We start from the raw sequence: 14,285 nt of genomic DNA, 5'->3' as shown, positions 1-14,285 counted from the left end.
TTTCACTTTTCCTCTCTCTCTCCTCGCCAGCTCCCAAACTGACTACCTATACACCCCATTAGACACACACCTGATTAGCTTTAGCCTAAACCATTTCCCCATATCACTATCTCCAGCAACCTTATTCTACACCAACATTAATCAACTAATCTAAGAAGTCACTCACACATGCTGGGTTGGCCACTCCCCAACCTATCCTGCAAGGTGGAGTTAAACTAAGAATAAATTTAAATGGTAACACAATGAAAAATGCAACACAATGCAAAAACGAACAACCCTGCAGCACGGTTACCCGGCAACAGAAATAACAGAATAAAGTTAAAGGGACGAATATGAGAAAAGGTAAATGTTAGGAACAAGTGGTGAACAATCACAGTTTCACCCACTTTGTCACAAGAAGCAGGAAAGTTTTCTGAGTGTTTTTGGATGATTTCCTCAGTTTATCGATCATGTGAGTCAACATTTAATAAACTGCTCAAAATGACCCCAAATTTATCATCATAAGGCACCAAAATGTAGCCAGAACGCCAACATCTGCCTTGAAGCAGACTGAACCATCCATTTGTTTTAATCATTTGTAAGATGTTATAAAGATGTGACTTACAGTTTAGTTTGTGGTCTGTGTTTTGACTTTAGCACCTAATCTGATGTTGCGTTAACCTACAGGTTGCTTTTGAAGCACAACGTTGAACATGACGCAAACAGGCTGCTGCTCCATCATCCACCAAGACTCGGCTGATAAAGTGCAGCGTGTAGATATACCCTGCAACTCGCATTAAGAGGTTTTTTTTAGTGTTAAAACAGTAAAAAGGTCAGAAACGGTGTAGTCCAAGGCCGTCCCGTCAATCAGGCCTCTTCCACCATCGTTAACAAACCAACAGAGGATGTTTTCTCCGTTCCTCACATCACCGCTGAAGTCTTTCTGCAAGCGCCTGTCGAGGAAACAAATGGTTTAGCTAGTCTCTAGTCTTGTGCTTCTATTTGGACGTTGAAACGTAAAACGTACCTGGTCACGTTGAGCGTCTGTCCCTTCACATACACCATGGCTTCACCTGGATGCAGCTCTGTCACTTCGAAGGCGAGTCCATGGTAGAACTGACCTGGAGGATCACATGTAAATGGCGTGTTGTTTGGTTTGTTTTACTCAAAGTGAACCACAGCATGAGGTGAACCGCTACCGAGCAGGCCGTGGACTGAAGGAGACAGGTGGTGGCTGTCCAGTGTGTAGAAACCCAGGTAGTCCTGCTGGTCATGGCGACGCTTCCAAATCTTTCTGTGTTTTATGACCATAAACGTGACTGAATGCCTCAGTGTTACTGTCAGGCTGCAGTTATTTGTCAACGCCAGGTCCAGGCTGGAGAAAAGAGACAAAGCTGAGGCTTATAGCTGACATGTGCGGCTGTATCGACACCTTCTTAAAGCAGTTACTTACTGGAGATCTTTGAGGAGCGTTGTATCGGACCACAGCAGCTTCACCAGTTTGCCGTCGTAGAGAAGTGAGATGTCCTGAGTGTCTACTTCCAGCCTCACCCCCAGCTTCTGATGGCTGATGCCGAAACGGCCAAAGTAGGTGCTGTTCTCGCCATCGGGAGCAAACTTCTTCTTGCCGATAATTTGGCCGTTCACCACAAAGCCTAAAAGCAGTGAATGTTGGATGATGTCCCTTCTCATGTGACGCAGGAACTTTCTGGAACAACAAGCATGCAGGACTCAGCGCTGACCTGATTTCTTGTCTCTGACCAGGTTGAAAATGGTGCCTGGGTTTTCATTGATGGTGAAACAGAAAGCTTCTTCTCTGTCTGGCAGTTCTATGATGAAATGAGGATCTCCATCCACTGTAAAACAAACAGTGAAGTATTTGGTCTGAAATAAAGCAAACATGATAATCTGCATCCAGTCTCGGCCTTTGCGTCGGCTTTGGAACCCCGACGGTCGTGATGATGTGTGATCCTGAGAGCTGCTGCTTCGTAGGACTTTTCCTTGTGCTGCGAAGCTCACTGTGTTCAGTAGTGATATGTGGACGAGACAAACTGATTCCTGTCTAAGAGAGCGGAGTCTTCATCAGGGCCAGGACTTTTTTATGACGGTCACATCAATTCCATACGAGGAAAGACGTGATCATACCACGATGTGAAGAAGGAAGAGCCTGCTGGAAGGAAGTGTAGTGGAACAGACCAGGTAAATGCAGAGAGCTGAAGTGTGTCAGGGGAAATATGGAGTCAAAATGTTCAAATTTTGGCCTTTATTAATTTATTGTCTTGGTGTGGTTCTGTCTTCAGTTGTTTGATTAAAGGTTTGATTAAAATAACATAACTAAATTTTCTGATGGAAAAAATACAAAATAATTGCTTACAGACAAACAAAACACTCTTCATAGATAAATGAGACTGAAGTAGAGTTTCTGAATGACACTAAATGAAGAACGATTTGGGAGCTGAAAGAGCCGACTCTCCAACGGAAAGTCAAAAGTGATGAATCTTCCTGCTGGGCCTCCCCCAGACTCAAGCCTTGTCCACATGTAGCAGCTTTCTCACAAAGCCAAGATATTTTTCTCAGATTTGGCCGATCATCCACACCAAAACGCAGATTTATGCATCATAAACAATTCTTTAAAAAACCTGTGAAGATGTGGGAATGCTCCGTCTGCATGTGGACATATGTCACCGGGTTTTAGGTGTTGAAATGTCACAGTCTGCGACAGAAAATACCACGATGTCACATGTGTTGGAAACAGCATGGACATGCCGTTATCCGTCGTCCAGACGCTTTGTGTGTTGTGTGACGACCCATGGTTTGTTGGGTCGTTGAGTTCTTTCAGTTTGCTTTGATTTCTAATTATGTGTTGTTGCAGGTGGAGTTAATGGCTGATTGGTGACAGCTGGCCAGGATCTCCAACCGGCTCCTTAAGATCTGCTTGTCCCACGGCGCGGCCTGGTCCACAGGAGTTTGGGCCTGGCATTTTTGGGTGGATTTTGGTTTAGTTAATAAATATATATTTTTGTATTCCGGATTCCTTTTCTTCGTTTATTTTGTTATGGTCTTTGCACCCGATTGTAACAATTGGATGCTCGTCTTCATGTTTTTGGGGGGGCGTGTTGCGCTTTTGCTGGTTTTGGCGTTGCCGCCGTCGCACTGTGTGTTGTTTCGCTGTGTGCGGTCACCGCCGGTCTGGGTGGTTGCGGGCTCACTCCTCTGTAGGTGTAGCGTGTCTCCCCTTTGGGTTTTGTTAGCTTGCGCTTGGTAGTGTGGGGTTATATGGTTGGAGCGGTTGTCTCGGGGGCACGGCCATAAGGGGGGCAGCGGGTTTTGCGTTTGTCTCACTAGTGGTATTTAGTGCGTGAGTACCCACCATCCCTAATCCCTGAAGACCAGGGTTGAGTTAGGTATTTTGTGGTAGGCAGTTAGAGGCAGGGAGTTTGGACTGCTAGACCGGTGCGGTTGGTGGTTGTGGTTATGTCGGTCGAGGATTTTCTTAAGGCTCCATTTGAGGGGTTTTTGGATCAGTGTTCGCGAGATCAGCTGGTCCGGATTGCAGAGCACTACGAGATTGATGTTGGTGATAAGCGGTTGAAGGAAAATGTTAAGGCTAGTTTGCGGGCGAACCTGCATGAGATTGGGGTTTTCGCACGGGTTTCGCTGCCTTCTGGTTCCGCTGGTGCGTCTACGGAGCTGGCGCAGGAGTCTGTTCCTGCTGGGTCCCTGGGTTTTCAGTAGCAGAAAGAGTTGCTCTTGTTGCGTATGCAGCTGGAGACGGATAAGGAATTGGCATTGGAGAAGATGCGACAGGAGATGGAGTTGGAGAAGGAAAGGATGAGGCAGCGTACAGAGCTGGGCAGGTTGGATCTGGAGAGTACGCGATTGGATTTACTTAAAGATGGCACACTGGTCATGGGGTCTCGGCGTGACCTTGATAGATCCAGTATGGCTTTTGATGTGCTGGATAATTTACGTTTGGTTCCTAAGTTTAATGAGGATGATGTGGATTCCAAATTCATGCTGTTTGAGCGCATTGCTGATACGCAAGGCTGGTCTAGTTTGGACTGCACTGCGTTGCTTCAGTGTGTGGTGGTGGGACGCGCTCAGGAGGTGGTATCTTTATTAAGTCTGAGTGACTGTGCCGATTATGGTCAGGTGAAGGCTGCTATCCTGAAAGCGTATGAGTTGGTTCCAGAGGCATATCGCCAGCGGTTTCGGACTTGGAAACGAGGTGCAAGGACGCATTTGGAATTTGCCCAGGATTTGACCGTCCACTTTTCTCGTTGGTGCACTGCGGAACAGGTGCGGGATTTTCAGGGGTTATGAAATTTAATGATCCTGGAACAGTTCGCTTCCGGAGCGACTTGCTATGTATGTGCTGGAACGGAAAGCCGCTACAGTTTCTGAGGCTGCTGCTTCGGCTGATGACTACATGCTGACGCACAGAGGGAGTGGTGAGTCATGCTCTGGAGACGCTCGTGTGTATGAACCGGCTGTGGCCCAGTCAGCGTCTGGGCGGTCTCGGGGGTTTTTCCGGTACTCATGGACTGGACGCAGCTTGTCATTTTTGTCACAAAACGGGACACTGGAAGCCAGACTGCGTTGCTTTCAGGTCACGGCTGCAACAGACTGGTTCTGCAGCTTTGGCTGCTTCTACTATACCCCTGGCTGTTTCTGTTCCGGTTGACCACGTTGCGCAGCAGGGGCTGGGTAAGCCTGACTTGGGGTCCTATGCTCCTTTCATTTTACGGGGAAAGGTGTCCTTGTTGGGTGTACTGTTCCGGTGCCTGTTACAATCCTGCGGGATACGGGTGCATATGATTCTTTCATTCTTTCCTCTGCATTACCGTTTTTTGCGGAGTCTGACACCGGGGTGTCGTTGCCGGTGTTGTGTATGGGCATGAGGTTTTCCTGTGCCGGTGCATAGACTCATGTTGCATTCTGAACTATTCAGTGACCCTGTGGAGATGGGAGTGCGTCCTGCTCTCCCTGTAGAGGGTGTAACCGTGATTTTAGGGAATGGTCTCACACTGCCGTCAGCACCGCTCCACGTAGACGACCCACATAGAAGGACAAGATGAAGGACAGTTATTTTCCACCACTAACCAGATCCCGTTGGAGGCATGTTTGTTGTTTTGTGGAAGTGACGCTGTGAGATGGAAGGTTATTCTGATTGGACAGGATCAGGGACGCTACCGCCGCCTGATATGCTGATGAACGTGCTGAACAACGAGGTCATGGAGATCGGTTTGGATTGATTTGGTTTTGGAAAACGATGTCATATGGATTCATTGTTTTTACTGGCCAGGATCCACATTTCAGTGATAATGTACACACTTACCTGTTAAAGCCCTGCTGGTCATTAGATAAAAAGACTGAACATTGGTGTGATCACACATGGTGTCTACCAGCCAATCAGATGGCTAGTGAAGAAACAGGAACGTGGATCCGAACAGTTCAAGCCTGAACAGTGTCATACGTAGCATACGTACCATTTCCTCGGGTTCTGGCAGCAGCGGGTTGACTGAAAGCTGTGGAGGAAAACATGGTTTTGGATGAAGGTGTTCTGGATCATTTAACGAAGAGTTTAAAGAGAGTTTACACACCTCCGCTTCTCTCTGCTTTCTGTCGCTGGTCTGAAAACAGAAAAGAAAGTTGGAAACCGTCTGCAGGTTTTACTGAGAGGATAATAATCTGCTGTTTAACTGCATGGAAGACGTGCAGAGTAGAGCCCCTTGCAGAAAGGGGGCAGCCTGAGTTACCTGCAGCACAGAACACCTATCCTGATGTGAAGACTCTTCCAAGCGCTGCTGTCCAAAACAAACCCAATCCACATGCAAGCAACTACTTCTGATCATTTCTCCACAACAAACAAGCAAGATGGTGTCTCATCACCGAGGGGCATAAACTCCGGGACACGCCTCGTTCCTCGTCACTTTGCTCATTCCTACATGAACTGGGCTGCTGTCCTCTAGTTTTTACTGGAGGGAATGTGTTTTACCTATTCTATTCTATTCTATTCTATTCTATTCTATTCTACAGTCATTTAGACGCTTTTATCCAAAGCGACTTACATATGAGTGAGAACAACACAAGCACAAAATCAAACAGTAGAGGACATGGTAGGAAGGTGTTGGTGGACTGTCCAGTTGGATGCAGATCCTTGCATGAAGTGCTACAGGCTTTTTTTTTTTTTTGTTTGCTCCCTTCTCACCATATAATATCACCTATGTTACAATACAAAGAATTAATATCATAAAGTTTGTTGCAAAGGCGATAAGGGGTCACATTTGATGTACCTACATGGAAACACATCTGGATTCAGACGCTGGTGTCAAGTTAAGTCTTATCTTCTTTCAGTTGATTATTTTAAACTATAAATGGAATTTTATAGTCTTTTATTTTATGTATTCCACCTATTATTTACTTTAGGGTATGTTGTTTTATATGATTTCTTTTTTGTAATATTTCAGTTTTTATGTTGATTGTCCCATGTGTAAGTTTCCCTGATGTGTGTGTGTGTGTGTGTGTGTGTGTGTGTATGTGTGTGAGTGTTGTGTTTGTGCAGGTATTTTTTTTCATGCTTCATGTTACAGATTATGCTGATTTGATGGGAAAAGAATGGTGGGAGCGTGTTCAACACGTGTCTAATGTATTTGCAGGAGTAGCAGTGGCTCAGGTGGTAGAGCTGCAGTCGGCGGTTTGATTCCTGCTCCCTGACGCTGCTGCAGCCCTGAGAAGGATTGTTCTCTGAGAGTCGGTCCCAGATAAGTGCAGAGGGTTGCGTCAGGAAGGGCATCCGGCATAAAACGCGCCAATTCACCCAAGCAATGATTCGCTGTGGCGTCCGCTTCAGATGGACTTTCGGAAAGGGAAACAACAACTTGCATTTGTGCTCTATAAATAAAGATTGACTGATAATCTCAGGTTTGTTCCAAGCAGCAACCTCCAGCGGTTAAAAGTGAAGCCTGTGCGGAAGTGCATAAAACTGCAGTTCTCCCTTCATCCACTAGGGGCTGCAAAACAGAGCAAATCCCCATAGACTCCCATGTTAAAAAGACCAACTTCACAGCAGAAATAAACATGTTTACAGCAGAAATAAACATGTTTACAGCAGGAATAAACATGTTTACAGCAGAAATAAACATGTTTAAAATAAACATGTTCACAGCAGAAATAAACATGTTTACAGCAGAAATAAACATGTTTAAAATAAACATGTTTACAGCAGGAATCAACATGTTTACAGCAGGAATAAGCATGTTTAAAATAAACATGTTTACAGCAGGAATAAACATGTTTAAAATAAACATGTTTACAGCAGGAATAAACATGTTTAAAATAAACATGTTTACAGCAGGAATAAACATGTTTACAGCAGGAATAAGCATGTTTACAGCAGGAATAAACATGTTTAAAATAAACATGTTTACAGCAGGAATAAACATGTTTAAAATAAACACGTTTACAGCAGAAATAAACATGTTTAAAATAAACATGTTTACAGCAGGAATAAACATGTTTAAAATAAACATGTTTACAACAGGAATCAACATGTTTACAGCAGGAATAAGCATGTTTACAGCAGGAATAAACATGTTTAAAATAAACATGTTTACAGCAGGAATAAACATGTTTAAAATAAACATGTTTACAGCCTGGTACAACAATTCATTTTAGGTTTAATAGGTCAGGTTTACCTTCATGACAACTGTGGGGGGAGTGAAGTTTTTTTCTTACTCGCCCGTTTAAAAGTAATTTAATCTTGAAATTCTGCATATTTAGGGGCGTGTCCTTTTGACTGACAGGTACCCGATCTCCCGCTTCAAGTCATTAGAACGTAGAACAACCGCGGTTTTTAGCCGGTTAACAACGTGACTTAGCTTTGGCCCGCTTACCTCTGTTAGCTGGTTAGCTCCTGTTAGCACCTGGTTAGCTCGGTTAGCTCTTAGCTACAGAAATCTCGGATTTCGCTAGATGTCAATCATCCACCGTGACGCTCACAGCCCCCCTCTCAGCTCCACCTCTTTGCCCATATTTGTATTTTCTGGACGAGACGACACGCATGGCGACGGTAGGAACCGCCCACCGAGCTTCAGTTCAGCTCTTCAGAAACCTACGGGTGACGTCACTGAGGCTCCGCCCATCTTTTTATACAGTCTATGGTTTGTTCTGAGACAGGATCGTACACGCAGCCCTTGTGATAGTTGTGAAGATTTCGTCACATATCCGGGTGTCGTTCCAGGCTGGAGGCAGAAGTTTAAAAATCTTTTAAAAGAATCAGAAAGTGTGAGAAGACACTACCTTCAGTCAGTTTATCCGCTACAAGCGCGCTGTCTGCTCCATCCTGGCTTTCAGGCTTGGTGACCACCATGGACGTAAGAGGCGTGACAAAGCGGTATTGCAGAGACATAGCTAAGGCCTCCGCTACTGCATCGTCCTTGTCCTGCTGGGTACCAACATCACTGGAAGAAGAAGAAAGACGACATCCTAGTTTGTCAGTGGCAGACTCAGTGAAATAAGAATTTAGCTGAATGAAAAGTCCGAGCCGTCTCTCAGCACCCTCTGTCTCATTTTAAGGAGAGTGGGACCTCTTCTCCAGCAGCTGTTGGATGGTGAGATAAGCCCACAAACGCTCGGTGAAATCTCCAAAGATGTATTCCTTCTGTGGGTAGATGGTGGGCCAGTTCGCCATGCTGGGATTCTCTCGGATCTGGATTTCCCCTTCAGACTAAAGAGACAGAAGAAAAGATGCTCATAGACATTTTTACAAGAAACAACATTGACAATGTGAACGATGGCTTTCTGTGTGTTTCTCACCCCCTGAGCAACAACCTCCACCAAGAAATTATCCATGTGGCCCTCCTTCAGCTGACCAGCAACCACGATCTCCGAGCCATTAAACAACTGGTTGTAGTGGCTTTGGGTCAAGGAGTCGACCGCGTTGTCAGGGTAACGCAGGTCCACGTCCAGGAGCAGAGGGCTGGACACCTCTTTGTAGAAGCCCTGTGAAAGAGACAAGCTCCAGAACGCCTTTCCACAGTCCGTTCAGTGCTTTTCATATTCGTCTTCGCGTTACCTTGAGCTGAACGACCACATCTGAACCCTCAAAAACTCTGCGAGCCAGTCTTTTATTTTGCCTGCACATCACGTCCAGGAAGGAGTAGTCCACGTTGTTTCCGAATCCAAGACAGAACAGAGACATCTTCCCTGCAATGGCAGAATGCACATTCTGCTGGATGGTCCGTGTGTCCGACACCCCTGCAGGCGGACAGAAGGTTTGTGCACCAGACTGAAAGGGGTTTTTCAGCGTTTTTAACCCTGAAACTCCATTTTTCTGGACAAAGAAAGGAGGCAGGAGGGAGAAATCCCTCCGTAAGGTTTTCATTTTCTCTTCTTTTTCGTCAGATCTTCCAAACGCAGCTCAGCGCTGTTTGGCATCCCGTCCGTCAGCAGAATAATCATATCAGCGTGTCTTTCTGGAACTTTCTCCTCTTGTCCATTCAGCTTCAGGATGTCCACCGCCTTCAGAACAGCATCATTTATGTTTGTGGCTGAAAAGCATCGACACAAAGAGAAGATTTACAGGAGAGATCATATTTCACCAGTTTTAGCCTCTCTACACTGGCTTTCCACGATGGAAGGTCTTCGTACCGGAGCCTGCTTTAATCCCCCGGACATAGCGGATGGCTTCAGAAACGTTGTCAGTCGTTGCTTTGGTGAGCGAGTTCTGCCACTGGATGATCTCACTGTCAAACAGGATGATTGCAAAGTGGTCTTCTTCATGGAGGTCTTCCAGAATGGACGCCATGGCTTCCCGAGTCTGCAAAGTTTACATGGTAAAGACGAACCCAGGATCCTTTACTGATTAACACACACATCAGTCTACCTGGAAGATCTTGGTTCCCGACATTGATCCACTCTTGTCGATCACAAACACAACATTTGTTGGGACTCTGGTCAGGTCAGGCGGAGAGAAGAAGTGCACAAAGTGTCCGTTCACAGCCTGAAGAGAAACAGCTTTAATATAAGAAACATAAAAGAAGTTTAGAAGGCCTGCTTAGAGGTGGAGCCGTGCAACAACTCTCAGGACTCGCCCACCTGAAACTCCCCAAAAGTTTTTTCCCGCTTCACATCGTACTGGATGATAAAATCTCCGCTGATGACCCCTCCTTGGCACTGTGGACATCTCTGCTGTTCTGCTGGTGGTGAGAAGGAGACGTGTGCCTGCGGCATAAAGAAACGTGTTTTTATTAAACATGACTAGATCATAAACAGCTTTATGAGTGTTTAACTCTGTACCGTTGTGCCTGTGATGGTTTTCTCTATCAAAGGCAGCAGCTCGTTGCTGAGGAAAGTTGCATGGGCCTCAGTAAAAGCAATCCCCTGCGGCTCATAGATGTCTGTCACAATCTGTGCACATCTAAACACACACACAGATCATCGCAGAGACAGATCAGGAAAACACTCGTCACGTCGTCCAAGCCCTGCCGTCGTTCCGAAAAGGTCGTTTAACCTGAAACTCCTGCACTGGCTTGTGGATCTGAACTCGGATCAGGATCTCGTATCGGCCCAGTTTCCTCTGAAGCAGCTCCTCGTAGATGAGACTGAAGGTCACGTTGCTTTTTGCAGCGACATTAACAGACACTGAAAACTTCTCCATCTTTCTCCCAGAGACCCTGTGTTGGTGGAAAGGGATTACTTTGGTCTCCTGTTCATGCAACATGCTGAATTTCTTTCCTTCTGTCAGACTTACTTGACCAGTCCAGCAGATTGTCCTGAAGAAACAGCTTTCTCGTACTGTTTCCTGGCTTTCTCCTTCTCCTTCACCTCTCCAGCGTACACCTGACTGCTGATCTCCCTGCCAGGGACCAGGACATCCGTCAACATGGCAGTCACACATTTTTCATGCTTACGCTCAGTGGAAGTTTTCACTGACATGCTGAAGTTGGTGATGAAGGCAGACTTGGGAAGCTCCACTTCAAGGGTGATTTCTTGGGAGGAGTTTGCCGTGTTCAGAGCCTCGGAGGTCATGACAGTGTGAGCGAAGCGAGAGGTCACAGTGCAGGCCACTCTCATGCTGGACACCTCCACCTTCACGCCGCGTGGAGCCACAAGGATGGGAGATCAGATGCACTTAGTAAGTTTTTGGCTGACTCTTCTGGTTCAGATGGAATAAAGTATTTACATAACTAACATGCACCACAAAGCAAAAGGAGATCTGCAAACACAATGCAACGAGAAAACTTCTCATCCTGACAAATACAGGGAGAAATAAGAGACAGAGAAACGAATCACTTGATTTTCTCTCCAGTGAATCCAAGAGAAAATGAAAAGGTGCGTCTGGACATGGCAGCGAGTGGCGTCTGGAAGCAATATGGCTTACTATGAGACAGAAGCTTCCAGTCTCCTTTGTTTCTGATTATCTTACTAAACATTTCTCAACATTTGCATCAGAGTAATAAACAGTGACTTACATTTGCAGAGTTTATACTTCTCTTCTGTGGAAGAAAAGAAAGGTAAACATGATTAAAAAATCATCATCAGGTGAGATTATGTGACTTCTGCTGCATTTAATCCTGTAATCTGAGTACCTTTATAGATCTGGTGCTCATGGTGTCTCCAGGCATCTGGAACAGAATGTGACATTATGAAATAAGACACTAAATTTATAAGTATTTGTTTTTGATTCCCTCATTATTTATGCCGGATCACATCCTGGTAAGAATCTCTGAGATAAAAATGTAGTTCATCAGTATTTCTCCTTCCTTTGATGAGCTGGCTGCAGAACATTTCTTCCTGTAAAATATGAAGCATGCAACGCTTTCTGATGTTTGTGGACAGATTTTTATTCCCAGAATCAGACAAAGACCTCAGTGTAGGAGCAGAAAAGGATTTCTGTGTGCAACAGTCAGACTTGAATGAAGGAGAAGGGCGCTCGAGTCGGGGAGGGAGGGCTGGGAAACGGGCGAGTTTTGGGAATCTGGACTGACTCGATGTGTTTTTGCCGACGAGGCAAACAGTGGGAAACATAAGCAGCTGAATGATGATCAGAAGGAGAAAAATCAGAAGGGTAAACAGAAGATGTTGTAAATATTAATGTTAAAGAGAGAGAAAGCAACAGGTTTCCAGCATGAAACAAACTGGATGTCTTCTGCTTATTCAGTATAATTCTATTGTTATTAAATTAAAGTGCCTTTTTGTTTTTAATATTTCAGAAAAGCACAGAGAAACCTGCAAACACAGAACCAGAACCCAAAACCTAGCTACTAGTGTGTTTACTTGACTCAGCGTGAGAATGAAAAGTTGTCTCGCCTCTGTACGGTTGCCAGGCCATCACAGGGTGTTTATCTGAGAACATTTAACTGGAAACACTGGTTCTTAGCTGCAGAAGCAGATTTTAATTCACAGGACTTGCCATGATGAAAGAAAACATGGCAGCAGCCAAAGAAAACAAACTGCCATGTTTATCTGCAAATGCTGCACGCTCACTGTAAAATCTGACAAGCTGCTTTAAATCATAAAAAGTTTGCAAACTCACCAAATAAACATTTTAGAAATTTGATTCTGTGGAAACTAAATTTCCATGTTGTTGTTTTTTTACACATTGTGTAAGAAACGGGACCGGCATCGTCTCCAGAAGCTTCTGCAGCCTCTGCAGATTTATTTCCATCCAGCCTTGCTTTTATTTTTCTCTGAGATCTGATGATGGGAGAGTCGGATCGCAGCACAAAGCTTCTCCTCTGCAGCTTCAGGTGGGAAAATTGGCGTGCAGGCAATCGCTCACAATTTATTTTTTTTTCAGAAATTTGTATTTACAGCAAAGAAATGTTTCAAATAATCATCATCAAATTAGTTGAAAATCATCATTTTCACCACCAATCAACATTAATAACGGTATTTTTAACTCCGTGACATGTTGCACATGCACTGAAATGATAATTAGAGGTGGTTTCTGACTGATATGAGGTCATTATTTGATGCATTCTCATTTGTTTTACTAAAAACCGCATACGGAGAGATCCCAAAATGCTACTTGCATGCATTTTCTGTGTTTTATTCTTCATAATTAACTCTTATTCATTGAAGCAGCAAAGCAATATAAAAGAAAGCTAAATTACAGACACATTTAGAGACTTTTTAGTATTTATGACTGAAAAATGGACATGGTTTTAGAGTTTGTTTCATTATATTTTTTAGCTTTTAGTGAAATTCTTGACCTATGGTCATGAGCTGTGGGTCGTGACCGAAAGAAGGAGATCTCGTATACAGGCGGCTGAAATGAGTTTCCTCCGCAGGGTGGCCGGGCTCTCCCTTAGAGATAGGGTGAGGAGCTCAGTCATCCAGGAGGAGATCAGAGTAGAGCCGCTGCTCCTCCGCATCGAGAGGAACCAGTTGAGATGGCTCAGGCATCTGGTCAGGATGCCTCCTGGACCTCCCTGGTGAGGTGTTCCAGGCACGTCCCTCTGGGAGGAGACCCCGGGGAAGACCCAGGACACGCTGGAGGGATTATATCTCTGGCTGGCCTGGGAACGCCTCGGGATCCTCCCGCAGAGTTGGCAAATGTGGCTGGGGAGAGGGAAGTCTGGGCTTCCCTGCTTAGGCTGCTGCCCCCGCGGCCCGACCCCGGATAAGCGGCAGAAGATGGATGGATGGAGATGGAGTGAAATTCTTTTGTGTCAAAAGCTACTTTTAAACTGTTAAGAAGCTGAAAGTACAAAGTTTCATACAATGAACGACCTTGAAGTCGTTGTCATTTTGCACATAAAAATATTTGCATTCATTCAATTTAAGTGGATTAAAAAAACTACGATACTATTCATGACAGATCCAAGATGAGCGTTCATAAAAGCTTGATTGAAATGAAATTATTCCTGCTAAATAAAGTCAGTGTTACTGATCCAAACATTGCATTAAATACCTGTGCCAGCTCATCTCTTTTGGGAATAACAAAAGCTCCCTGTACTGGAAAACAGATGCAGAGGAAACTCCAGAGCAGCATGGCTCTCCGCATCATGGACATGACTGGAAAACAGGAGGGCTTCTCCTCTTGCAAGCCTGAAAACAAGCACACTAGGAATCTGAGGCAAGTGGGGATCAGGTCTTCCTGTAAGCTTCTCCGCCCACTGTTTTACAGGAAGAGGGATCCGTTACCAGTCTACCCCTCACCAGTCTGTCTGTGTGGTTTTCATTGGATGGATGTATGTTTGTCGGGATTAACGGAGGACTTTGATAAAATGTTCATCTTGTCTTAACATGCCTTATAGGGGCAGTTTTACTGAAAGGAAGCATGCAGGATAAAAGTTCAT

The 14,285-nt window shown here is 44.9% G+C and overlaps 1 protein-coding gene across 1 annotated transcript; it reads right to left on the bottom strand.

Annotated features, from left to right (window-relative positions):
* Window positions 1–775: 775 nt before the first annotated feature.
* Window positions 776–11,055, bottom strand: LOC306757200 (inter-alpha-trypsin inhibitor heavy chain H3-like; the record flags this gene model as incomplete). The annotated part of the gene is made up of 17 exons (XM_079242164.1): window positions 776–932; window positions 1,007–1,100; window positions 1,179–1,354; window positions 1,433–1,634; window positions 1,722–1,835; window positions 5,583–5,612; window positions 8,281–8,441; window positions 8,568–8,707; window positions 8,797–8,982; window positions 9,056–9,237; window positions 9,396–9,530; window positions 9,631–9,799; window positions 9,866–9,982; window positions 10,078–10,203; window positions 10,279–10,389; window positions 10,493–10,655; window positions 10,733–11,055. 17 exons carry the CDS (start codon window positions 11,053–11,055, stop codon window positions 776–778), a joined length of 2,586 nt encoding a protein of 861 aa, XP_079098290.1.
* Window positions 11,056–14,285: the final 3,230 nt, after the last annotated feature.

The sequence above is a fragment of the Telmatherina bonti genome, assembly GCF_933228915.1.
Source record: "Telmatherina bonti genome assembly, chromosome: 6".
Taxonomy (NCBI): Eukaryota; Metazoa; Chordata; class Actinopteri; order Atheriniformes; family Telmatherinidae; genus Telmatherina; species Telmatherina bonti.
This window is presented reverse-complemented; position numbering and strand designations above follow the sequence as displayed.